General features: G+C 43.3%; 2 protein-coding genes across 6 annotated transcripts; one reads left to right on the top strand and one right to left on the bottom strand.

The window, feature by feature from the left end:
* Nucleotides 1–2760: 2760 nt before the first annotated feature.
* LOC110500598 (thyroid receptor-interacting protein 6) lies at nucleotides 2761–13978 on the bottom strand. 4 transcript variants are annotated; one of them, XM_021578034.3, is made up of 10 exons: nucleotides 13503–13978; nucleotides 11444–11654; nucleotides 11002–11138; nucleotides 10645–10728; nucleotides 9975–10562; nucleotides 9703–9799; nucleotides 9377–9546; nucleotides 8981–9159; nucleotides 8714–8872; nucleotides 2761–8529 (listed from the first exon to the last, which is right to left on the bottom strand). In XM_021578034.3, exons 2-9 carry the CDS (start codon nucleotides 11643–11645, stop codon nucleotides 8758–8760), a joined length of 1572 nt encoding a protein of 523 aa, XP_021433709.2. In that variant the 5' UTR covers nucleotides 11646–11654; nucleotides 13503–13978; the 3' UTR covers nucleotides 2761–8529; nucleotides 8714–8757. The 4 variants fall into 4 exon arrangements, with proteins under 4 accessions (XP_021433709.2, XP_021433696.2, XP_090070785.1 ...); XM_021578021.3 differs by having other exon boundaries at nucleotides 8714–8834; nucleotides 13503–13971; XM_090214659.1 differs by having other exon boundaries at nucleotides 9703–9796; nucleotides 13503–13971.
* Nucleotides 13979–17864: 3886 nt separating this feature from the next.
* LOC110500596 (B-cell CLL/lymphoma 6 member B protein) lies at nucleotides 17865–23068 on the top strand. 2 transcript variants are annotated; one of them, XM_021578015.3, is made up of 11 exons: nucleotides 17865–18193; nucleotides 18513–18599; nucleotides 18731–18957; nucleotides 19066–19311; nucleotides 19642–19833; nucleotides 19968–20360; nucleotides 20495–20610; nucleotides 20764–20901; nucleotides 21110–21252; nucleotides 21477–21614; nucleotides 21926–23068. In XM_021578015.3, exons 2-11 carry the CDS (start codon nucleotides 18567–18569, stop codon nucleotides 22064–22066), a joined length of 1767 nt encoding a protein of 588 aa, XP_021433690.3. In that variant the 5' UTR covers nucleotides 17865–18193; nucleotides 18513–18566; the 3' UTR covers nucleotides 22067–23068. The 2 variants fall into 2 exon arrangements, with proteins under 2 accessions (XP_021433690.3, XP_021433689.3); XM_021578014.3 differs by having other exon boundaries at nucleotides 17866–18193; nucleotides 20764–20910.
* Nucleotides 23069–24819: the final 1751 nt, after the last annotated feature.

Here is a 24819-nt window from a genome sequence, read left to right as displayed (position 1 = left end):
ATCATGTTAGCCCGCCTCCTCACCATCACCAAGCAGCCCCTCTTCTTCCTGTTGGATCATTTAAAGACCTATTTCTTACAATGTCACACATGTACTGTAAAATGATAGCTACTTAATTTTTTGCATTGATTAAGGTCTGGAATGTTGACATCAAAAATCAAATAAACTTATTGTAATGTTCAAAGTATGTCGCTTTCTCATAGGTTGTCATGTGAAATAATACTGAACAGGTTTAAGGTTGGGGTCTAGTACAGCAGTCTATCAAAAGACATATAGTTGAAGTCGGATGTTTACATACACCTACATTTAAATTCAGTTTTTCACAATTCCTGACATTTAATCTAAGTAAAAATTCCCTTTCTTAGGTCAGTTAGGATCACCACGTTATTTTAAGAATGTGAAACATGCAGAAAAATAGTAGAGAATGATTTATTTCAGCTTTTAAATCTTTCATCACATTCCCAGTGGGTCATAAGTTTACATACAGTACAATCAATTAGTATTTGGTAGCATTGCCTTTAAATTGTTTAACTTGGGTCAAACGTTTCGGGTAGCCTTCTACAAGCTTCCCACAATAAGTTGGGTGAATTTCGGCTCGTCCCTCCTGACAGAGCTGGTGTAACTGAGTGAGGTTTGTAGGCCTCCTTGCTCACACACACTTTTTCAGTTCTGCCCACAAATTCTCTATAGGATTGCGGTCAGGGCTTTGTGATGGCCACTCCAATACCTTGACTTTGCTGTCCTTAAGCCATTTTGCCAGAACTTTGGAAGTATGCTTGGGGTCATTCACCATTTGGAAGACACATTTGCGACCAAGCTTTAACTTCCTGACTGATGTCTTGAGATGTTGTTTCAACATATCCACATAATTTTCCATCCTCATGTTGCCATCTACTTTGTGAAGTGTACCAGTCCCTCCTGCAGCAAAGCACCCCCACAACATGATGCTGCCACCCCCGTGCTTCACGGTTGGGATGGTGTTCTTAGGTTTGCAAGCCTCCCCCTTTTTCCTCCAAACATAACGATGGTCATTATGGCAAAACAGTTCCAACTTTGTTTCATCAGACCAGAGGACATTTCTCCAAAAAGTACGATCTTTGTCCCCATGTGCAGTTGCAAAGCGTAGTCTGGCATTTCTATGGCGATTTTGGAGCCGAGGCTTCTTCCTTGCTGAGCAGCCTTTCAGGTTATATTGATACAGGACTCGTTTTACTGTGGATATACTTTTGTACCAGTTTCCTCCAGCATCTTCACAAGGTCCTTTGCTGTTGTTCTGGGATTGATTTGCACTTTACGCACCAAAGTACATTCATCTCTAGGAGACAGAACGCGTCTCCTTCCTGAGCAGTATGACGGCAGCGTGTTACCATGGTGTTTATACTTCGTGCTATTGTTCGTACAGATGAATGTGGTACATTCAGGCTTTTGGAAATTGCTCCCAAGGATGAACCAGACCTGTGGAGGTCTACAATTGTTTTTCTGAAGTCTTGGCTGATTTCTTTTGATTTTCCCATCATGTCAAGCAAAGAGGCACTGAGTTTGAAGGCAGGCCTTGAAATACATCCACAGATACACCTCCAATTGATTGAAATATTGTCAATTAGCCTACTAGAAGCTTCTAAAGCCATGATATCATTTTCTGGAATTTTCCAAGCTGTTTGAAGGCAGTCAACTTAGTGTTTGTAAACTTCTGACCCACTGGGATTGTGATACAGTGAATTATAAGTGAAATAACCTGTCTGTAAACAATGGTTGGAAAAATTACTTGTGTCATGCACAAAGTAGATGTGCTAACCGACTTGCCAAAACTATAGCTTGTTAATTAACAAGAAATTTGTGAAGTGTTTGAAAAACTAGCTTTAATGACTTCAATGTAAGTGTATGTAAACTTCCGACTTCAACTGTACACATGGCATAGTATGCTGGAAAAAAGGATGGTTTATTGAATTGATCACATACTACAATCGGCATTCGAGAAGAAAGCTAATCATTTACACACACCTACTTCAAACTCGAGTCAAATTGTACAAACACCTGCTCAGTCTATTCCGCTCAAGGACAAATAAGATTATTCTGCACTTATCTGTACGATGCTGTGGAACATAAAACAATTACACACAGTTAATCTCAATATCACAGATAAACATAGACTTGGTGACAATAGCAGTACAACATGAGTTGAAATAAATAAAGTGGAAAATTCAACTCACAGGGCTCAAAACAGGGACCTTCATATCATTGTGCTCATTGACCTATACTCTGAGAATAATCAAATACTGAAACAAAACATGATTCTGGACAAAAGAAACAATTGGTATTTTAAGGGTCCTGTAATTGGAAGAGAAGCTTCAAAACCGTAAAATCATACTACCAGTTTTTATGGTGCTATGAGGGCAGGGATTGGACACAAATCAAAGTCCTAAGGCTAAACTTAAACAAAAACCCATGATGAACACAAGAGGATGTTCTCAGCCCAAGTGGCAAGCATGGAGATGCCGGTTTCTCATTAACCTCCACGGGATCGGTGACCCCCTCAACAGGACGGTTGAGATAACGTGCGCTAATGTGATTAGCATGAGGTTGTAAGTAACAAGAACATTTCCCAGGACATAGACATATCTGATATGGGCAGAAAGCTTAACTTCTTGTTAATCTAGCTGCACTGTCCAATTTACAGTAGCTATTAGTGAAAGAATACCATGCTATTGTTTGAGGAGAGTGCACAGTTATGAAAATGTATCAATAAACCAAATAGGCACATTTGGGCAGACCTGAATTTGTATTTTATTTTTAAATACAGAAATGCAATGGTTCATTGGATCAGTCTAAAACTTTGCACATACATTCCTGCTATCTCGTGGCCAAAATCTAAATGTTGCCTAAACTGGAATAATACTTTTTGGGCTTTCTCTTGCATTTCAAAGATGGAACCAAAAATATATATAAAGACTATAAAGTTTTTTTTTAGATTTTTTAAAAATCTAATTTGTTATATTCTCCTGCATTAATTTCACAATTCCACCAACTTCAAAGTGTTTACTTTGAAGTTGTATTAAGAATATGCATATCCTTGCTACAGGCAGTTAGATTTGGGTATGTCATTTTAGGTGAAAATTGAAAAAAAGGGTTGGAGCCTTGAGGTTTTTACAGTTTTTCTCAGTCGCTTTGGTGCATTTCTTAGATCAAAAAAGTGCAATTCTTTATACTACTTGTACAAATTCCAAATCATCTAGTCACTTGTGCACACCATTAAAGCAAATTTCTTATTCCTTTGAACAAATTGCAATATATAATGTACAAGTGTCAGATTTTTTCCACATTATCAATTGCTCATGTCATGTTGATCAAAATATAGTAGATGGTTCTCTGTTGAATAGTCTTACCCCTCAAAACATCTAGGCATTAGTTCCTTGCATAAGCCATTACATGCAAAATTGTTGAACTATTTGTCATAAACTGTCAAGCATAGTTTTACACATTTCTAGTAGACCTTTTGTACAAAAACTTGAATTGATGAATCGTGCAGGTGAAATTGACCCTCACTCATGAAGGAATGTAAAGTGTTAGTTCAACCAACAATCAACCAGTTGTCTAAATTGCTCAAAGGTGCATCTCATGAAGAATCAATTGGCAAGCATATATAGACAGACCACAACACAGAGTTGCAATTTTCCAATAATGGATGGACCAGGAAACGAACAGGGTCAACAGCCAAGAGGAGGAAGAAGAGGAGCAAGGATGCGTGGTGGAAGGCAAAACAGAGGAAGAGGCAGAAGAGGACATAGGCGAATATCTGATGACATAAGGGCCACTATTGTAGACCATGTTGTCAATCATGGCCTTACAATGGCTGAGGCGGGTCGAAGGGTGCAGCCGAATATTGGGAGATCAACAGTGTCCTCAATAGTTCAAACGTTTCGAAGAGAGAACAGGTATGACCACCAATGTACAGTGCACTGTTACTGTATATAAGCAGTATACTGTATACTTCCTACAATGCTTCATATTACAGTAGTCCACTTGTATTTCACAGCATACAGAAATATACTCTATACAGATACATACTGCACCTTACATGCACCCACCTGTATGTTTTACAGTAAAATGTGTGTTTGCATAGTTTTTGTCTATGTGAAAGTGTGCGATGCATCACTGCATTTTTCCACACATAGGACTGCAAGATTACCTCAAACCGGTGGCAGAGGACGCCTCTTCACACCTCAACAGGAGGAGGCTATTTGCACCATGGTCCTAGCAAACAATGCCATGAGACTCAGGGAAATACGAAGGACCATTATAGAAGACGATGATGTCTTTGAAAACATCCATACGGTTAGCATCTCAACCATCGACAGGGTGCTGCATAGAAACCAGATGAGTATGAAACAACTGTACCGTGTACCATTCCAAAGGAATGAGGACAGAGTTAAGGAGCTACGGTACCAGTATGTACAGGTAAAATATATATCTATGTAACTACTTTACAGCAACATTTTATAGTGATACATAGTACAGTAAGCATAAACTGCACAAATTTCCATTGCTGTGGAAGGAACATGCAATATATGTACATTTTGTCACTCTTCCTCACCAAAACAAATTTAACTGTGGGTTCTGGGATATAGCGTATAATGGAGTTGGAATCAAGTGAACCCTCTCACAACTTTGTATACGTGGATGAGGCTGGCTTCAACCTGACCAAATGCAGAAGGCGGGGTCGGAATATCATCGGTCACAGAGCTTCTGTGGATTTGCCAGGCCAACGGGGAGGAAATATCACCATGTGTGCTGCTATTTCGGAGCATGGTGTCCTAACCCATATTCCCCTTATAGGGCCATGCAACACCCAGCATCTACTCAACTTTTTAAAGACTCTCTACAGGGCTCTCATCCCTGATGATGAGGGGTCTGTTTAGAGAGGATTTGCCAAAGTATGTGGTCATTTGTGATATAAGTTTCCATCAATCAAACATCATAAGGCAATGGTTTGTGACCCATCCGAGGATGCTCATAGAATTCCTCCCAATTGAGGAGTTCTTTTCAGCATGGAGGTGGAAGGTGTACGATCGTCAGCCACACACACACTGATGACCCTGCTGACTGCAATGGATGCAGCATGTGAGGACATCACAGTAGACGCCTGCAGAGGATGGATAAGGCATTCCAAAAGATTCTTTCCCCGTTGCATTGGAAGGGAAAATATCCGGTGTGATGTGAATATGTGGGCCGACAGACAGGAACGTCTGGATGTGTAGAGACAGCACAACTGCGGGCAAAGTTGTGCCTTAGGGGTGGTTTCCTGTGTTTCTTTCTAACTTAGTTATTTTTCCTTTGTGCCCATTGGGTTGTCCAGTCTCTTTCAATCAATAACCCACATACAGTAATATGTAAATAGTACTGTTGAAATTGATATGCTATAGAAGTGCAGCCTTGTGCATTTTCAATACAGTAACTGTCATCCAAACTATAGCCAAAGTTTACATCAGGTAATACTGTCAAAGTACAGTTACATTGACAACATGCCTAAACATTTTGACGACCTTGTTCGTGAACAATGACAACTTTCTGATGATCATTGGCATGAATATTTACTTTTGAGAGATGTATTAAGGATTTTTAGTGACTGACTAGCTTTAGAAACATATATTGCAGTTTGTACAAATTGTTCTGAGAAATGCACTTATTATTTTGCACATGTTAGGGATGATGTGAAAAATGCACCAAAGAGACTGAGAAAAACTAAGACAATGGCAAGCATACTTCATTGCACCTTATTCCTCTTCATTGTAAAGTATCAAATCAACCCAAATATGAAAAAAGGAAAAACATTTGAAAAGCACATTCACATTTTAAAAGAGGGGGTTTGGACTGGTATACAAGTAACATTCTCTGAAATGCAGTACCATTATCATTATACAAAACGCTGTCCTGGGGAATACAATATTGATGTTATATTCTGACATGTGGTGCCAAATACCATTACATGACGGGCTACAGTGCATAAGGGCTCCCGAGTGGCGCAGCGGTCTAAGGAACTGCATGAGGCATCACTACAGTCCCTGGTTTGATTCCAGTCTGTATCACATCCGGCCATGATTGGGAGTCCCATAGGGCAGCTCACAATTGGCCCAGCGTTGTCCGGTTTGGCTGGGGTAGGCAGTCATTGTAAATAAGAATTTGTTCTTAACGGATTTGCCTAGTTTTAAAAAAGGTTGCATTTAAATAAATACAAATGTTATTAACATCCAATGAGATCAAAGCATCGACTTTACTGATCATTTTCTCCCTAACCAATCTTTCTTCCCGTCTACTTTCTAAAAACTCTTATTCACTGCACAACACACTGACTACACCCACTTGGTCTCCAATGAAAGGTCTCCAAACACATTCACTCCACAACCAAAACCACCTGCAATATAAACTCAGTCACAGAAATACTTTGCATGTGTGTACTTTGTTTATGAGGCAGTTCAGGACGGTTATTGACTTTAGTGGTATACAAAAATATATGTTCCATTATCTGGACTTGTCAGTTACCCCACAGCAAGGAAGACATTGTATTCCTCATCATTATCCTACTCTTCCTCAATATCACCTAATGTTCATACTTATCATCCACCACATCGTCAATATATATCAATCATTTTCTCCATAGAGCTCCTTTCATGTCCCACCTGTGTCTGGTAGGATAGTGTGTGAGACAGTGTGCAACATATGCAGGATAGTGTGTGTGAGACATGATCTGTGTTGGAAATACCCATACTAACATACTGTATAGTACATACTTAATGAGTACTACAAACGATTAGTTAATTTCAGTATACTGTGAACGAAATGGGATCCTTACAGTTGAGGGTACCAGCGCTTCGCCTGTCTACTGGAAGTTGTGAATGTTAATATACAACCTCTTACTTGCTAGTCTGCATAAATTACTAGATAAGACATTTTACGACTTCGGGTGTGTTCTTAATTAAACTCAATCTGGAGTGCCAGACTACGCTTGTAAATTCAGAGCATTCCGCTCTCTGAGCGCACACTGGACGCTCGGGACGAGGAGTAAAGTTTATTTCAGCGTTCTGACCCCAAACTAACGTTGGCTACTTCCAGACAAATGAAACCACTGCCCATTTACTCGCCCTAGCAGATCTGATTATGCAGTGTTCATGTTATCCAGAGCGTTAGTGACTAACTGGGCTGCTGGCAACAATTTAAGTACGTTTTTTTTGCCGACGTTTACTGACACCGGCCATATTCAACAGGTGTTGAGCGCTAGTAAATTAATTATTCTGCGCTCTGGTACACTCAGACGAGAGAATTTAAGAAAGCATCCGAATGTCCAACGACTATACCATTTAGCTAAACTAAGAATGACGGGAATAATCAAGTCAATAAACGTTGGGTCGTTAGATAGCCTATAGATAAGATACTGGCAAATTTGATGTATAAGTAGGCAACGAATGTATAAGTAGCCTAGCTAACATACCGCCTGAATATACTGCTGTAATGACTTTTTATTTAACTAGGCAAGTCAGATAAGAACAAATTCTTATTTACAATAACCGCCTACAGGGGAACAATGGGTTACCTGCCTTGTTCAGGGGCAGAAAGACAGATTGTTACATTGTCAGCTCGGGGATTCAATCCAGCAACCTTTCGGTTACTGGATTACTTCTTATTTTGGTGCAAGATACCATTTAGTAAGACATACAGGAACGTTTGGCATACTAACTATATCCATACTATGACTAATAAGCATAGTATATAGACAATTCACGTCACAAATAGTATGGTTAGTATGAGTTTTCAAACACAGCTACAGGATAGTGTGTGAAATGAGCAATGGTGGAGTCAAGTGTTTGGGGTAGTGCAGCCCCTGCTGCCTGCAGGTCAGGGGCTCTATACAGTACTGCTATGGGACTGAGGGGTAGGGGATAGGCTATGGTGGAAAGGGAGTAGGGGTAGAGAATGTAGAGGATAGGTGATAGTGTAAAGCAGAGGATACGGAAGGGAATAGGGGTCGAACTTATTGTCAATCCATGTTTCAATACCCTGTCTTGAACCTGTACAAATAAACCCGGTCAAGGGAAATTAAATAATGACTTCATATTGGAGACTGTCAGATTGAGGTTCAATAGTAGGCCAACTACTACTGATTCCTCAGCTTTGGGCATCTGAATTATAAAGAAAGGCTGAGAGGATTAAAGTGAAGGGGGATGAAGATGCCCTGACACAGTCAGGTTAACATTTCCCCCATGTGGTTATGATTATGAGTCAAAGAAGGGTAGAACTGATTCCAGATCTGGTCCTTACGGCAACTTCTACGTAAAGCAGGTGAAAGTAATGAAAGGGTTGAGGGGGTCATAGGTTAAAAGGTAAGATGTGATTTTCCATAGTTGGTTAGCAGTCAGTGGATATTTTAGCAGAGAGGTCCTGGATGCGCCGGGCGCTGCAGCCCTTACACAGGATGTGACCGTCCAAGGGGTAACAGCCTCGCCCCTCACCCTCAGACGACAGGAGCAGACCACACTCCTGGAGGGGACAGAGAACACACACACACACACAGGGTCAATCCAAGAACACTGGATTGGGTTCAACTGATTGGGCTGTGAACTTTTGACGTGATGGCCTGCCAAACTGTAAACATCACTCAACTAGAATGAGATGTATAACTAACACACACACACACACACACACACACACAGTGACCACTCACCTCACACACATAGCAGTTGACGTGGAAGCTGCGGTCCAGCGCCACTATCCTGACCGTCTCCTCTTGGCCAGGCTCGGGCATGATGGCCTGGCCACACACTGAGCAGCGTGGGGCAAACTTCCTGTGTGGGACAGGAGGCTGGAAGTTTCAGCGTCAACACTAACAGAGTTCAGAGGGTGGAAAACTAACAATCAGATGTAATAATCTGTCCAATAGACGCAAGCCTAAAACTTAAACTCAAAGCGTAATTTGCGTTGTGTTTCTAACCTGTGGAAGTCGTCTATACAGTGGATCTGGTAGGTGGCGTCCACGGTGAAGGGCACACCATCCAGGCAGCAGCCACACACAACACAGTTGAAGCAGCGCGGGTGGTAGGCCTTGCCCATGGCCCGTAGGATACGGTCCAGGATGGGCTTGGAGCACTTGGAGCAGCGCTCTAGGGTACTCTGAGGGGGGAGGGAGAGGGGCAGCACAGGTTCAGACAGAATAGTGTGTGTGAGAGAGAGAAGCCGATAGTTATGGAAATAGACGCCGAGAAAGAGTGAAAGAGAAGGCGAGATCAACTGATGAATTGAGAGAATACTGCTAAAAAGAAACGTAGAACAAAAGAGAGCAAGAAGAGCCTTCTCAATACAAAGGGGACAGTCAGTGACAGCCACTCACAATGTAACAGCTCTCGCAGTAGCTCTGCTTGTCCAGGGCGTAGAACGGTTGCCCCCGGAGACGAGTGTGGCAGGTGACGCAAGTGAAGCACTCCACGTGGAACACCTGCTCCATGGCAATACAGCCACTGCCGTCACCAAGGACGTTGTCACCGCAACGTGCACAGCAACCTGGTTGTATTGAAAGGGGAGAAGAGATGAGGAAAATGGGAGGGACATATTGTGGCATTGAAAGGAACCTTGTCACCCAAGGAAAAATTAAGATGTAATAACAGTCCAGTCAAAACAAAGGACATACAATTTTATTAGAAAGAAAGTGGAACGTACCAAAGTATTCTTCTGTAGGGGGATGATTCATGTCATACACCAACTCCTTAGTGAGCTGGTCCAACTCCTCCTCTGGCCTCAGAGCTGCTGTCCCCTGCTTGACAAATATATGAACTTTTTCCATAAAGATCAACATAGAGACTTTACTTTCCCATTTAGGTCAGTGAAACCAAGAGACTGGAGATACGTATTCAAAAAGGACCATAGTTTACCTTAAGAAAAAAAGAGACACCACAAACAGTCGTAGATGTTTGAACTCCAGAGACACTCACCTTACTGGGCTGATAGGCGGAGCTTGGTGCCGAGCCTGACCCTGATTGGTGAGTCTCTGGGCCTCTATTGGACATGGGGCACTGGGTAGCTCTCCCTCCAGACCCTGCATCACTCCCCTTGTAACCCTTCTCAGAGTGCAGCTCCTGGGCTTGGGAATCGAGTTGTGGAGGGTACCAGCCCAGGGGGCCAGTCTGATTCTGGGATGGGGGCCACAACGCGTGCTGGCGGTGTGGGGGAGGGGTGTAAGCCTGTTCGGCTTGCCTACCAGTCTGGGAGTTGGTGACAGGCTGGGCTGTTTTGACCTGGACACTGAACCTCGGGCCAGTAGGAGTGGAGGCAGTAGTGTAGGGGGCAGGGACAGGCTGGGGGTAGCGTTTGGATACCTGGTTGTTGGTGTAGTCTGGCTGAGGGAAGTACTGGAGACCCTGGTGGGGATCACTGGGGTATGGGGGTGCAGGAGGGTACTGAGACTGGGGGTGAGGGGAGAATCCCATGGACTGCATGCCCTGAGAGGGTTCTCCTGGCTGGGCTGAGGGTTTGTAGCAGTCCCCTGAGATGTGTTTGTCATAAGGCACGTTGTCGTACAGCTGCGAAAGAATGGAACGGGACCATAAATATATATTTTTAAAGCATTCCTCACAGTCGCATGTAGTCAGTCAGGTAGCCTACCTGTGCGCTGTTTTGTGGATGGCTGTCCAGATCGGCCAGCATGCAGGTGAGCGAGTCAATCTCTGCATCGATGTTGGAGTGGTGCTTTAGAAAATTGAGCAGGATCACATAATAAAGATAGGCGCGTTTATAAAATGTCACAACAGAAGGAGATGAATAGGTAGAGCAAATGTAGAAATGTGCACGTGTTTGTCCTTTGTCCCAATACATTTTTATTTTAATATTACTGAGCAATTTCTGGCTTCATAACAAAATTACATTACTACAAATCTTTGCCTAGAAAGTACACTAAACACCATGGTGAAATGGACCAATAATCAGTGGGAATTCCAGGCTACAGATGCAATTACAACCTACCATCAGCTGGTAGCGGTCCATGTGAGGGTTCAAGGATTGGTCTTCTTTGAGCTGGTGGGGAGGTGGTTGGTAGTAGTGGTCATTAGATTTAGGGTGAAACCCTGGGTCCTCTTGGTGGTGGTGCTGCATGGGCCCAGCTGTAGAACACATACAAAACAGTGCACTTTACATTTACAAACAAGACTTAGTAACCACAGGGTACACACTTAACATTAATCACAACAAACATTTATTTACATCAAGATGTTTATTTACGTCAAGTGCTAATCACCAAAGGCGTTGATGTACTCAGTAGTGTGTCAGGACCAACGCTCTACTCCAAGGCTTGAGCTACAGAATAACGGACTTCTGATTTTCACAATAGTCCATCACAAGTTCATAATAGCAAGGTTTCACACAAGACAAGCCCAGTGTAATGTAAGGCCCACCACTGTGTTCTTACCTGTGGATCTTGTAGCCAAGTACCTAGTGGCCATTCCGCCTCCTCCTCTGTTCTGGTCATGGACCACATATTTGGGCCGGGTGTCCGAGGAGACCTTCATGGGCAGCTGTCTGTACACGGCTGGTCCAGATTGGGACAGTCGAGGGACCGGTCTCACTGGGCTACCCAGAGTCTTTGGAGGCGGCCAGGTAGGACCAGACATGTCAGGGTTCTGAAAAAAAGGTTTGTTAAAATTAAAAACTATAACATAACACTTACATGCTGGTATTAATAAGGTTCTTATATTAAAACTAAAACAGCTGCAAGTCCTATTTTGGCAATTAGATTTTTTAAAACTGCCACACCAACATACTTTCTGTTGGCATATTTAGGTCACAGGTAAGCACTGTAAACCCAGAGATGCTTCAACCTGGATTTCCTATGTCAACTCACATACGTGGTTTAACAATAGGCTTATAGTTGAGAAGCAACTGCTCGGCATCTGACCCTAAGGTGCTACAGAGGGTTGTGCATACGGCCCAGTTCATCACTGTGGCCAAGCTTCCTGCCATCCAGGACCTATATAATAGCCAGTGTCAAAGGAAAGCCCATAAAATTGTCAGAGACTCCAGTCACCCAAGTCAGACTGTTTTCTCTGCTAGCACACAGCAAGTGGTACCAGAGCGCCAAGTCTAGGACCGAAAGGGGCTCCTTAACAGCTTCTACCCCCAAGCCATAAGACTGCTGAACAATTAATCAAATGGCCACCAGACTATTACATTGACACCCCCATTGGTTTTGTACACTGCTGCTACTCGCTGTTTATTATGTATGCATAGTCACTTCCATAGTCAATTCCAGCCAACAGAGGCACCAGAGGGGTATACTACAAAGCAGGATCAATGAGTTAGCCAGCTAACTTGCCTAAATATTCAGAAAACACTGCATTCTTTGGAAAGAAACTTGAAATGTTCACGTTTTTCTTTTAACCCTAGCAATACACAGCTGACTCAAATAATCAAAGCTTGATGAGTCGGTTATTTGAATCAGCTGTGTAGTGCTAGGGCAAAAGCCAAAATGTGCACCTGTGGGGGGTCCATTTTACTTTTTTAATGAAGCAGAACATCTATAGTAATTTCTGGTTGTTTATCAAAGGTAGCTGGCAAACATTGTTTTAGCGATGTAGTATACGACTCTGTTCCAGAGTGCACCAAAACACACTCTCAAAAACATACACAAACCCCACAGGTGCGAGACTTATGGCTTGTCCCACTATTACCCATGGGTCTGTATCCACTACAATAGTTATTGTCTCTGACGTTTACACTAAACTCTAAATGATCCCAAATTAAGTTGTAACAACAAAAACAAGAGAGGAAATGTTGTGCAATGATGCCTCTGCTTAGGCACCTGGACCTGGTTCATAACAAAATACACAAGGCAGTGGAAAAAATAAAACCACTGACTGGTAGGGTACAGCTGTAATGATGGGACTGTATTAGGCCTACAATCTTATTAGGATTCAATACATTCTTCTCCAAACTTTGAACATGACAGCCCCTATGGTGATAATTAATCTACCTTACACCTCATATTTATAAACTATCAAATGTATAACGTAGTTTGCATTATGTTAACTACAAGTTAATGGCTCGAGTCATGGTCTATATGTTATGGAGTAGCTGTCCCTCCTCCCACCGATCTGATTTAAACCAAAATCCGGCTGAGCACACACTCAAATCCGAGGATTGCTGGGCCGGATAATTTATCACAGCGGCGTTATCATTCTGTGATTAAAATCCATTGGTTTTAGTCTTACGGTGGATCACAAGACCACTAACCAACTTGATATCAGTTGCCTAATCATGATAACCACACTTTTGATTTGAGCTAACTGTCAAACGTAAATTGGAGAGCTGGAGCGCGCTAGAGTTGATACATTGTCGCAGCAATAGCAACTTTACATTGTTGCAATTCCAGCCTACCAAAACTTCAGCAATTAAAACAATAACACGACTACTGCGATTGGGACGTAGGTATTGTAGGCTACGGCGAATAGGCTGGAATTAAGATGTCCTACCTCTTAAAATCCCAAAACATTCGGTCTCGTCTTCATACTCATTTACAAACGAAAGATATTTCAGTGAAGCGACAATGAGGCTAGATCACGTACAAACAATGTTACATCTTATTGCCTACTTGCACCGCAACTTTATACACGATCAAATGTAGAAACTATTGCTTTGTCAAATTACGCTGAGGCAAATAACATGTGTACGCTAGTTAGTAGGCTAACTAATTATGTCTAGAAAATGATTCACTTTTTCAGTTTTAATCCAATTTTGGTTGCTGCAGCGTCAATGTCGCCTAGCTAGGGATATCAAATTGGTCAATTACACTGACGTCTACTTGCGAGATAATGCAGGTAAATTACAACAATTACCGTAATGACATGTTTGTTTACTTGTTTGTTTGGGCTACACATGAAGGATAGCCTACACTTGAACACAAGCACGCGAAATTAAACTTTGAGTTATTCGGTGTAGAATAAAAGTAGCTCTTTAAAGTTAGCTACTTATTTTTTTCGTCTAGTAACCTACTTTCTCATGGATCCTGCTTTTATCACAGGCCTTCAGCTTGCTACGTCATCATAGCCTTTCTAATGTGCGACTTGAACTTCGTGGTGAACCATGAATGTATTGATTTATTGTTAATAAAAAATGTAAATACAAAAACGTGGTGGACCATGAGCACATGCCTGAAGTTGAAGGATGGGGTATGACGTGCTGCATGTTGTACATTACAGAGGGATCAGCCAGTTGTGAAGATGAAAATGTACTACTTCAAAATGGAGATTACCTCAACTGCACTGCTCATGCTGTTACAGACGCTGTAATGGCAGAGACTGCATGGCACAGGCACAGTCACAATCTTTGATCAGTTATGACCCAATGCATAGCCCATGTCAGACAGATTTGGACATGTCCATTTTGTTAGCTGAACCTGCTTTAAGACAAAAAAAAAGACTAAAAAAAAATGCCTTAAAAACCTGATTTTTTTTTTCTTAGCCTTACATCTGCACCTGATAGGCTTCTAGGAATTTGCAATTGACAAACAATGTTCTTCATGTTACAAAGAAGCCTTTGCAAAAAGATAGATAGATAGACAGACAGACAGACAGACAGACAGACAGACAGACAGACAGACAGACAGACAGACAGACAGACAGATAGATAGATAGATAGATAGATAGATGCAGTGCATTCGGAAAGTATCCAAACACCTTCACTTTTTTCACATTTTGTTACGTTACAGCCTTATTCTGAAATGTATTAAGTATATGTTTTTCCTCATCAATCTACTACACACAATGTCCTATAAGCAAAGCAAAAACAGAAATACCTTATTTACATAAATATTCAGACCCTTTGCTATCAGACTCGAAATTGAGCTCAAGTGCATCATGCTTCCATTGATCATCTTTGAGATGTTTCTACAACTTGATTAGAGTCCACCTATGGTACATTTAATTGATTGGACATGATTTGGAAAGTCACACACCTGTCTATATAATGTCCCACAGTTGAAAGTGCATTTCAGAGCAAAAAAAGAGCCATGGGGTCAAAGGAATTGTGTGTAGATAGATGAGGGAGAAAAACTATTTAATACATTTTAGAATAAGGCTGTAAGGTAAAAAAACACGTGGAAAAAGTCAAGGGGTCTGAATACTTTCCGAAGGCACTGTATCTCGCTCGCTCTCTGTCTCACCCACTCGCCTATGTCCCCAGACAGTGCTTCAAATGAAGCTCTATTTCAATATGTTTTGCTTTATTGTTTTTCATTGCACCGGTTTTCTGTTATTTTTTTCTAATTCCTACCACCATCTAAGGGAGACAAAATTCCTATACACCCCCCCCCCCCCCCCCCTCTAACCTTCTCTATCAGAATAGTGGTTACAGCTTGCCCTTATGTGTCCATATATGTCCAGAATGCTCGGCAAGCACAGGAAGAAACAGTTTATATGAATCAGTGTTATTGTTTCAGGCTCTTGTTGTCAACACCTTTTAAGGTATGTAGTAAAGTAGTTCCCCAAGCAACAAAGCGACAGCCCAATCAAGGGCTTTCCCGGAATTGCATTTTTTGTGCTTTAGAACCAGAAACAAAATAGGAAATATAGTCAAACATGAAAGAATTCATTGTCAAATGCATTATGAAAAATGTGCATAATCAAAAAAGCTATGTATTTTAGAGTGGTCTTTAAATTGTACTCTGTCTTGTTTTATTTGGTAAGATTCTTGACCTTTGCAGTTGATTATATAACCACAATGTTACTGTACGGAGGTGATGTTTCACCCAACCGGTCTCTAGTCCTGTACATACAGTATCTGAACGACAACCATAACACACTACAATAACCACAACCTTCCAAATTAAAGTTTTTATAAAACTCCTATCATTTACATGGGCATAGTAGTGGACACTGACAGATTGGGTGAACAAGGGGAAGTCTCCATTAGCTAGCAGAGCCTTGCCAACTGGACAGACTGAATGGCTTCCGCTCATTGGCGAACCTGTTTAGTAATGTTCTCACTTTTCCTCAACCGCCCCCCTCTTCCGTTCCTCTCACAATGCCTGGAAGTATCTTAGACCCAGGCTACATCTTTTTCTCTGTTTTCTTAAATGTTGTTTATCTTTCATCTTTTTTTTTTCCTTTTTTATAAGACACAATTGATCTGGCCTCCATCAAAACAAATACAAGCACAAGGACACACACACGCACTCAACACCCCGGGCAAAACACTCTGCTTCCGACTCGCATTTACTCTATGGGTTTATACCCAAACATGGCCATATTGGTTGATTTGTCGTTGTTTGCAGCTTGTACACATATATTTAAACTCCTACAAAATTATTTTTCACTGACAGAAAAATGGGATTAACATTGGTCTCCTTTTAAAGGGAAGTATTTTTCTTCTATTTGATTTGGGTTGGCTTCAACAGTCCATGAATTTGTTGTTTCATGCATAATAACTTTAACACCCTATTACAGAGATTAAATAATACGAATCAGGGAGTATTATCTGCATCATCTTGACAGATTCAACGCTTGTTTTCCTTAAATGGTGGAAAATCTACCCTCTCTCTCACTGCTTATAAAACCACAAAAGGATAAAGAAAAACACATTCAACAGAAACTGAAATCTCAGGTTTGCAGTTCGCATCATCCCTGTGGACTGTCTGCTGTTTCTGCAAGGGCGGGCCTCTCTCTTGACTCTTATCTCTGGTCTTGATCGACCGACAGACGCCTTGAAACTCGCTCAAGGTCCTCCAGTTCTGTCAGAATGATTTGATCTGAAGGAAATGCAAGTTCATGGTGCACTGAAGCAGCCCGTCTATTAGGTCTGTGTGTTGTAATGTCATGCACCTCTTTGTGAACCAAGGCTGTGCTTAAGATGGTCCCTTTTCCACTTGTTTTTAAGTTAATGCGCTGACCTTTGACACTTTGCTGCCCCCCCCCCCCCCTTGCATCCCTCCCTCATCCCCTCCCCATGTCTCCTGCTCCACTTATTATTGACGGATGTCCTGCGCAGGCGTTTTCCTCCTCTTCTCGGTGCGCCTTGCATGATGCATTCGTGTGTGTGTGTGTGTGTGCGCGTGTGTGTGTGCGCGCACGTGTGTGTGTGTGTGTGTGTGTGTGTGTTCGGCACTTCCTGCGCATCTGTCCTCTGCTTTTCTAATAGTCTTGGCGGTTGTTGTTTTGCAAGCCAGGGAGAGAGTATCTCCCATATCGCCCCCCTGCCTCCCTCCTCCCCACACTCTCCCGTTTCCTTCCTCCAAGTGCCCATAACACGTTGGCCTCTCCCCTCAGGCAGTAGGCCAGAAGCTTCCGGAAGACTTTACGGGGCGCTCATAACTTTAAGTTCACCTGGATCTGTCACCTCAGAAATATACTCTTTATGACTGTATGACTAAGAGGTATACATCATGTCATTTGCGAGTCTCTGTCGGTAAAATAGCACAGATTTTGCTGTATGCTCACCCTAAGTTGCAGTGAGTTGAGTAAGGATACTATATGCGTCTGTTGTGAAAGAAAATGTTTCAGCCTGATGTATGTGGAAGTGCAACGTTAAATCCATCAAGTCAATGGCTTCTGCTCTGTCTATACAATGTTACATTTCAAGAATGGTCCCTTCTCTGATATCTGAAGAGCCTCAGTTCCCGAGGGGCAGGTTGTGAGTTTGGAACAAGGTTTGTTTATCTAACATGTAGGTGTTCTTTAACTTCCTGGCGAGGGTTCATGGGGAGGAAGGCGTTGGTGGTGGAGGATGGAGGATGGTCTTCTTTGACCTTAAGGTTCAGCTCCTGGAGAGCCTCACCCTCAGCAACATAATCCCTATTCCCTTCGGATCCTCATATATATTTGTTCTACACACCACTTTCCTGCCATTACTTTGTTTGCAGAGACTATGGGGTTAGAAAAACTAATAGTCCACTAAAAATACCCTGCCGGCTGGCCTTTTCCTGCAGGCAGCACAGCTTCCAGGGTACGTGTGGGCCGTTGAGGAAAGAGGACATGAGTGGAGCTGGTCTGCATGCGGCTTCCTGCGCTATGTTATAAAGACTCCCCTCCCTCCGGCTAACCTCCACAGTCTTTCTCAGACAACTGTCGTAGGTTATATCTTGGGATAGCTATATTAAGGTAGCTGACAGTTGAACTGAGGGTTGCGAGGTCAGCATTGTGCACATTGGTTCTCGTCCCTGCTGGTCGGGGTGAGTGGTTACCTAGATGTTTATTTAAGGGTTTGATCATGTTTCATGATGTTTGATAACATTTAGGGGTTGCCTGGATTGGTGTGATAGAAACCGGCGTCAGGGATGTTCGTTATACCACTTTTCTGTCTAAAAGTACATTCTTTCAACATGGTTTCACCTGGAGGGCGAATTATGTTGTCGATAAGAATCTATTTTTGTGGATATTTCTGTTTTTTTAGGTATTTTTCATGATGTAATGAGATCCATGTCTTGTGCATGAAGTATTTCATATTAAGTTGCATTATGTTTCAGTGTCGTCATGTTTTGCTTCCTGCAGGTACGAGTAGGGAGCTGGTCTCACCTAACAGAGGCGTCCAGGAGATTGCCCTCTATGTATTCTCTAGCTGGTGCCTTCCTCAACAAGGTAGGTCAATGTGAGAGAGCTGCACTTTTACTGGGACAGTACATTGTACATTTTAGAAACTTTAATATAATACATAGTGCCATTGCAACTCTACCGTTATATATCTTTTTCCTTCCTCTCCCAAACAAAAGATGAGCAAGATCCAGGTGGTGGAGGGATACCAGGTTGGAGGAAGGCGTGCGGTGGTGGCGTCTGATGCGGTTGCTGCGGAGGGATATGTGAAGGAGTTTACGCGCCACTCCAACGACGTCCTGCTGAATCTGAATGAGCTGAGGCACCGGAACATTCTGACTGATGCCACCCTCATGGTGGGCGCTGCCCAACTGCAGGCTCACTGTGCTGTGCTCATTGCCTGCAGGTCAGCTCAGAGGATAATATGCATTGTAATCTTCTTGTTCTTGTTCTTCTTGTTCTTTTTCTTCTTGTTCTTGCACTAAATTGCACATTCTGTCTCTCTCTCTCTCAGTGGGTTCTTCTACTCCCTGTACTGCCATCGTGTGTCCTCCCCCGTACAGAATGGTGCTGGAGGCCAGGCTCTAACCCTGTCTCTCCCTGACTCCCTGGACCCCTCCAGCGTCTCCCTGCTTCTGGACTTCATGTACACCTCCCGGCTGCCCCTCACATCACACACCGTCTCCGGGGTGCTCGCCGTCGCCACCTACCTGCAGATGGACCACGTGGCTGACACCTGCAGAGCTTTCATGTTACACATGTGAGCCCCTTTTTTCTATAAGTCTATGGGTGAGCCTTGGGGGGTGGGAGGTAAGAGAGTGATGATGCTAGCTAACAGGATAAACTAAAATCACCCATGGGGAAAGTTTACTGAAAATTGACTGAAATACCATGTCAGCTAGAGACTTTGGGGTAGACCTGAATAGGCAGTTAGCTGTAAACGTTTTAAGCTTTAAATAGGCTTCTAAATCTGTCCTACAGGCACCATGGCTGCTGGTCGAAACTATGTTAAAGAATCATTTACCTATGGTCTATAGTTAATTGGTTTTGACTGGCGTTACCTGACAGTTCCTTTTGTTTCCCCACACAGTGAGAGGATGAGAGGGACGCCCCCTCAAGTGGAGCTGGACTCCACGGTGTCTGCAGTGTTTGAGGCACCCTCAGGGGGAGTTCCTCCCAGTCCCCCTATCAATGGAAGACCCCGCCCGTCTGTTCTCGCTGTCTCCACCCCCCCACAGCCCGCAGCGGAGGCTGAGGGCCATATTTGCCCTGACTCAGCCAGGTGAGAGAGAGAGTGAGTGTGTGTGTACATGTGTCTGCTTATCTCTTTGTCAGTACCGTGTGTGCGTTTGTCTCTATGTGCCATTGTCTATGTTCAGTTTGCTCATTACATGAGTTCCTTTTTTTCTCCTGCAGGGTCCCTGGAGACATCCGGGCCTCTCTGCAGCCAGGGACTTTCCTGACCCGTAAGCCCAGGTCAAAAGAACTAAAGTTGGAGCCTGAATCCACTCTCCCCACACCCTCTCCAGAAAGCCCATCCCGCTCCAGCTGCCAGCCCAACTCTCCTGCTGAGTCCAAAACCTGTAACCTGGGTGAACCCAAGAACAGCCCTGACCCTAAGGCGTGCAACTGGAAGAAGTCCAAGTACATCGTCCTCAATCCATTCTGTGCCATAACCACGGTGAAGGAGGAGGAGCCTGAGGAGGTCCAGCAGCAGTTTAGGCACACCCCCACCTCTGATAGGATGGAGGTGACATTGAAGCCAACTATAGAGGCGTGGCCAGGGGAAGGATCAGGCCAAAATGACAGGTGTGTTGTCAATATTTTGCAATACTGGTATTTTAAAACCAACCAAGTCATATTGACCAAATAAACTATCCAAGGAGATTAAATGGGCTAACTTGGCACTGATGTTGACAATATGACTATGTTCTGTCTTCCAGGCATGTCTCCTGCTATGATGTCCCTGACCGTAGCCCTCCTCTGGTGCCCCTCACAGGGCTGTCAGCACACTCTGCGGACCACCCCATGGAGCCTCCCACCCACAAGGAAGGAACAGGTACTACAGCAGTTACTACAACCTAAAACACTTATTTTCTCCAGCTAAACAGTGAGAGATCATACTTGTGTTGTATACTTACAATGTACATACGTGTCACATGTATATATATGAGATACGTATTAGTATATATTTTCTGCCCCTCCCTGTCAGCCTCGCCTTGCTATCTGGCACCCCGCCCATTGGAGCCAGAGGCTGCCCATCACTGCCAACACCCAATCAAGCGCAAGAATTACGGCTTGCCATTCCGTTACTCCGACAACCTGAGCGTGATAAAGGCTGTCTGCACAGGTAAGGCAGGTAACCAATGACATCTGATGATGTGGTCATTTGACATACAAACCTCCATGACATGATGTTTGAGTGCCATTTATCATCAAAGTAACGAACGGAGGCATTGCAGCAGTTTGGACAGTTATGCATTATGACTGCAGTTGATTATCCCCATAGGTAGTTGATGTGTGTGTTTCATTGAACTTCTCTTTTCCTTCTTTTCCAGCCCCTGCTGCCGGCAACAAGCCGTACCGCTGCAACGTGTGTGGCGCCCAGTTCAACCGGCCTGCCAATTTGAAGACTCACTCCCGCATCCACTCTGGAGAGAAGCCCTACCACTGTGATACCTGCGGGACCCGATTCGTTCAGGTGAGGACCCACCACAGATGAGGGACAGGTGTTGAACAGAGGGTGTGTGTGTGTGTGTGTGTGTGTGTGTGTGTGTGTGTGTGTGTGTGTGTGTGTGTGTGTGTGTGCAGGAACAAAGTGTAAGGTCGAAGTCAAAGTTGTTGGTTGATGTTATAGCCATGTTATGTTATACGTTATTTATCACTGTTCATTTGGCTGACCCGTGCACATGTGTTAACCTACAGGTGGCCCACCTGCGAGCCCATGTTCTGATTCACACAGGGGAGAAGCCCTATCCCTGTCACACCTGTGGCACTCGCTTCCGTCACCTGCAGACCCTGAAGAGCCACCTGCGTATTCACACGGGCGAGAAGCCTTACACTGTGAGTACATCACTCACACCTTACAAAGAACCGCATTGTTGGTTAACGACTTGAGAGTAAGTATTTCCTGGTAAGGTCTACCTGTGGTATTTCTGCGCATTTGACGAATACAATTTGATTTGATTTGACACACACATTCGTGTACAGACCGACACACATATGCACGCAGGCACGCACACCTCTTGTGTTTGACCTCTTGCAATACAAACAGTTGTTCCATGACGAAATAGATAATTTGTCTGTTTACAACCATCAACACCATTATGATGCCATGACATTGCCCTCTCCCCTCCCCTCCCTCTCTCTCCCAGTGTGAGAAGTGTGACCTGCACGTCCGCCACAAGAGCCAGCTGCGTCTCCACCTGAGGCAGAAGCACGGCGCCGTCACCAACAACAAGATCCACTACAAGGTCCTGGCCGACCCCTACCAGTCCATCCTGCAGGCCTGTTAAATGTCTTCCCTTTAAACCCGGACCTTTAACCCCTAACCCCATTATAACACCTACACAGATAGTTGGAAGTACATGGGTCCTGTATGGGATTAGCCAATCAAGCCATGATGTTCTAATATGATTTGGGGAAAGACAGCAGGACCAGAGATCTGAGCTGATATGTAGATAGCATGCTGATGCCTGTCCTCTACATACTGTCAGTGAGGCACATATGAGTTAGGTCAGTATGACGTGGATCTTGTCAAGAGTTACTGGGAGTAGTATGGAATGTTTTTGTAGCCCATCAGTTTGAGAAAGAGAGAGAGAGAGAGAGAGAGAGAGATTTGACAGTTAAGAACATGAAATTAGGATTTGACTGTATTAGAGTGATAGAGAGAATGATGTAGGTAAATTGGTATGAGGTTGGGAGCTGGAGAAATGGATAGAGCACGTGAAAGAAAGTTTTTTGTGCCATCGTTTTATTTATTTTCCAGTCTCACAGGTATTTTTAGGGACTGGGACACATTGGGGATCGTTGAGTATTTGGAAGGGATACTACAAAGATGTCATTGCATAGCAATACAGACAAAGATAGGTCAAAGATCATGATGCCCTCAGCACTAACACGTGAATAGACTACCCCGATTGTGACAGCTTTAAATAGCTTTTTAACTAACGTTTATTTTTTACATACTTGGGGGCTTTTGTATAATGATGTGCTATATTGGATCAGATATTTGCCCGTTACATCCCTGCTGTGTTTTTCGAAAGCTTTTTATTTAAATGTAAGATTATAACTTGTCATCCGTGATTAATTAGAATTTTATTTCGGAGTCCAAGCAGGCAAAGGACTTCCGTCTCTTGTATATGAAGGAATATGGGCTCTCAGCATAAAAGCTAGATAATGCTACTGTAAAAAAATGGATGAGAGATGATATTGATATCTGAAATTGTATGGTGTTCTTTTGCTGGACAAAGACAAGGACTGTTTTATACGAATTAAATGAAATTGATTGCCATTAACTACAAATGAGTTGTATCTTTTTATGTTGTACTGTATGTGTTGAACGTGTGAGGACTAAATAATATACCCCCTGGAGATGGCTTGTGTATGCCTAAGTTCCTGTACCACCGTTAAGGAAACAACGATATGGTACTACTGTATTTATCTGAAAAGATTCAGACATAAGATATGGATGCAATCTAAATATTCAATATCATTTTGGACTCAGCATTCTACCCGCCATACTAATATTGAGTGATTTAGGATTTAGGGATGTAGGACTTTCCAAATCCACACATACACCGTTTGTTTTACTATCCTTGTGGGGAACAAACAATTGATTCCCATCTAAAAATCGTATTTTCCCGAACCCTTAGCCTAACCCTTACCCTAAACCCCTAACCCTAAACCCCTAACCCTAAACCCCTAACCCTAATTGTAACCGTAAACCTAACCCCGAAGTCTAAAGTAATACTTTTCCTTGTGGGGACCGGCAAAATGTTTTACTATCCTTGCAAGGACTACTGGTCCCCACAAGGATAGCAAAACCAAAAACACACACATCTCCTCCCTAGACTTCCTTCCTCCCATTAACTCACCCTTCAAACCCCCATGACTCACTTCTTGTGCAGAGGAGCCAACAATGACGCAAACCGCTCTCTGGGTCTAGCTGTTGTTGAGGGAAGGAACAATAGATAGAGTCCTGGGCACCTGTTTCCGGCAGGGCTGTAATGCGGAGTGCACACTGCCATCCACTATGTGATAGCATACTGCTTCCTGTGGTGAAAGGGGCAGTGGCCCCTGCTGAACTCTCCAACTGTCTGTCACCCTCAGTTCCTGCTCTGTGATGGGCTTGTGGCAGGCAGAAGGACCTGATGATCTCATCTGTGACACCCTATTCCTATACAGTGCACTACCTTTGGCCAAGCCCTAGTCTGACCAGAGCCCTGGTCAAAAGTAGTGCACTACAGGGGATTGAGTGCTATTTCGGGTGCAACTTGTGTGAATACTATCTGTCTAATCCTTGTTTCCACCTTCCTTGATTCCACTCAAAGCTCATTGGAGGACGAGGTCTGAGGGAGGTACCTTGGATCCACTCCTCCAATGCGCTCCTTTGAGAGTCATTGAGGAAACATGGATGGAGGATGCATTACGTTTGCAGACACAGCCATTGTCTGTGAGGGAACGGCAGCGAGGAGAAGAGGCATTTGGAGAAATGTTGGAAACGAGAGGGGACTTTCCAACCCCTTCCCCCAGCCTTTCCATCAACGAGATAGTCACTGACATGACATGGCCTACCGTCTGTAAATCAACAGACATTTCATCTGCTGACCCATATTAGTTCTTGACACTGGCAGCATCCTCACACACGTCAATGCTTGTATCACACGTTACAGGCAATCTATCAATTGATTATTCATTCTATGCTCCATAACCAGCGCAAACTATTCTGCTACACACATTTTTCAGATGTAAGTGATATATTTTAAAAGCTCTAAGTACAAAACTCTAAACTGATAACACTACCCACTGTGCAAAAACTGTGTGAATCAACATTGAAAACTGACTGGATTTGCAAGAAGTCATCAACTTAAGGGAATATTGTATTTTTTTCCCACCCAACTTTTAAACTTAATCCAGTGACATGGTGACATTTATTTTTTGTTGATTAAATGTTGAATTCACATTGACATCTCAGCCAAATATAAATCACAGCTAGACGTTGAACTGACGTCTGTGCCCAGTGGTTAGTAATGTCCCCTATCTTATG

Source organism: Oncorhynchus mykiss, chromosome 21 (genome assembly GCF_057628025.1).
Source record: "Oncorhynchus mykiss isolate SJ-2025 chromosome 21, ASM5762802v1, whole genome shotgun sequence".
Lineage (NCBI taxonomy): Eukaryota > Metazoa > Chordata > Actinopteri > Salmoniformes > Salmonidae > Oncorhynchus > Oncorhynchus mykiss.
Note: the sequence above shows the minus strand (reverse complement) of the source record. Positions and strands in the feature narration are given on the sequence as shown.

Coding starts and splice junctions, on each gene's coding strand:
- LOC110500598 (XM_021578021.3), bottom strand. CDS start 11,645: ATGTCTGGTCCTACCTGGCCGCCTCCAAAGACTCTGGGTAGCCCAGTG. Junction 9,160..9,376: donor ACTGCGAGAGCTGTTACATT/GTGAGTGGCTGT, acceptor CTCCCCCCTCAG/AGTACCCTAGAGCGCTGCTC. Junction 8,530..8,713: donor TCAACTGCTATGTGTGTGAG/GTGAGTGGTCAC, acceptor TGTCCCCTCCAG/GAGTGTGGTCTGCTCCTGTC.
- LOC110500596 (XM_021578014.3), top strand. CDS start 18,567: ATGTATTCTCTAGCTGGTGCCTTCCTCAACAAG. Junction 20,911..21,109: donor TGTCTGCACAGGTAAGGCAG/GTAACCAATGAC, acceptor CTTCTTTTCCAG/CCCCTGCTGCCGGCAACAAG. Junction 21,615..21,925: donor CGGGCGAGAAGCCTTACACT/GTGAGTACATCA, acceptor TCTCTCTCCCAG/TGTGAGAAGTGTGACCTGCA.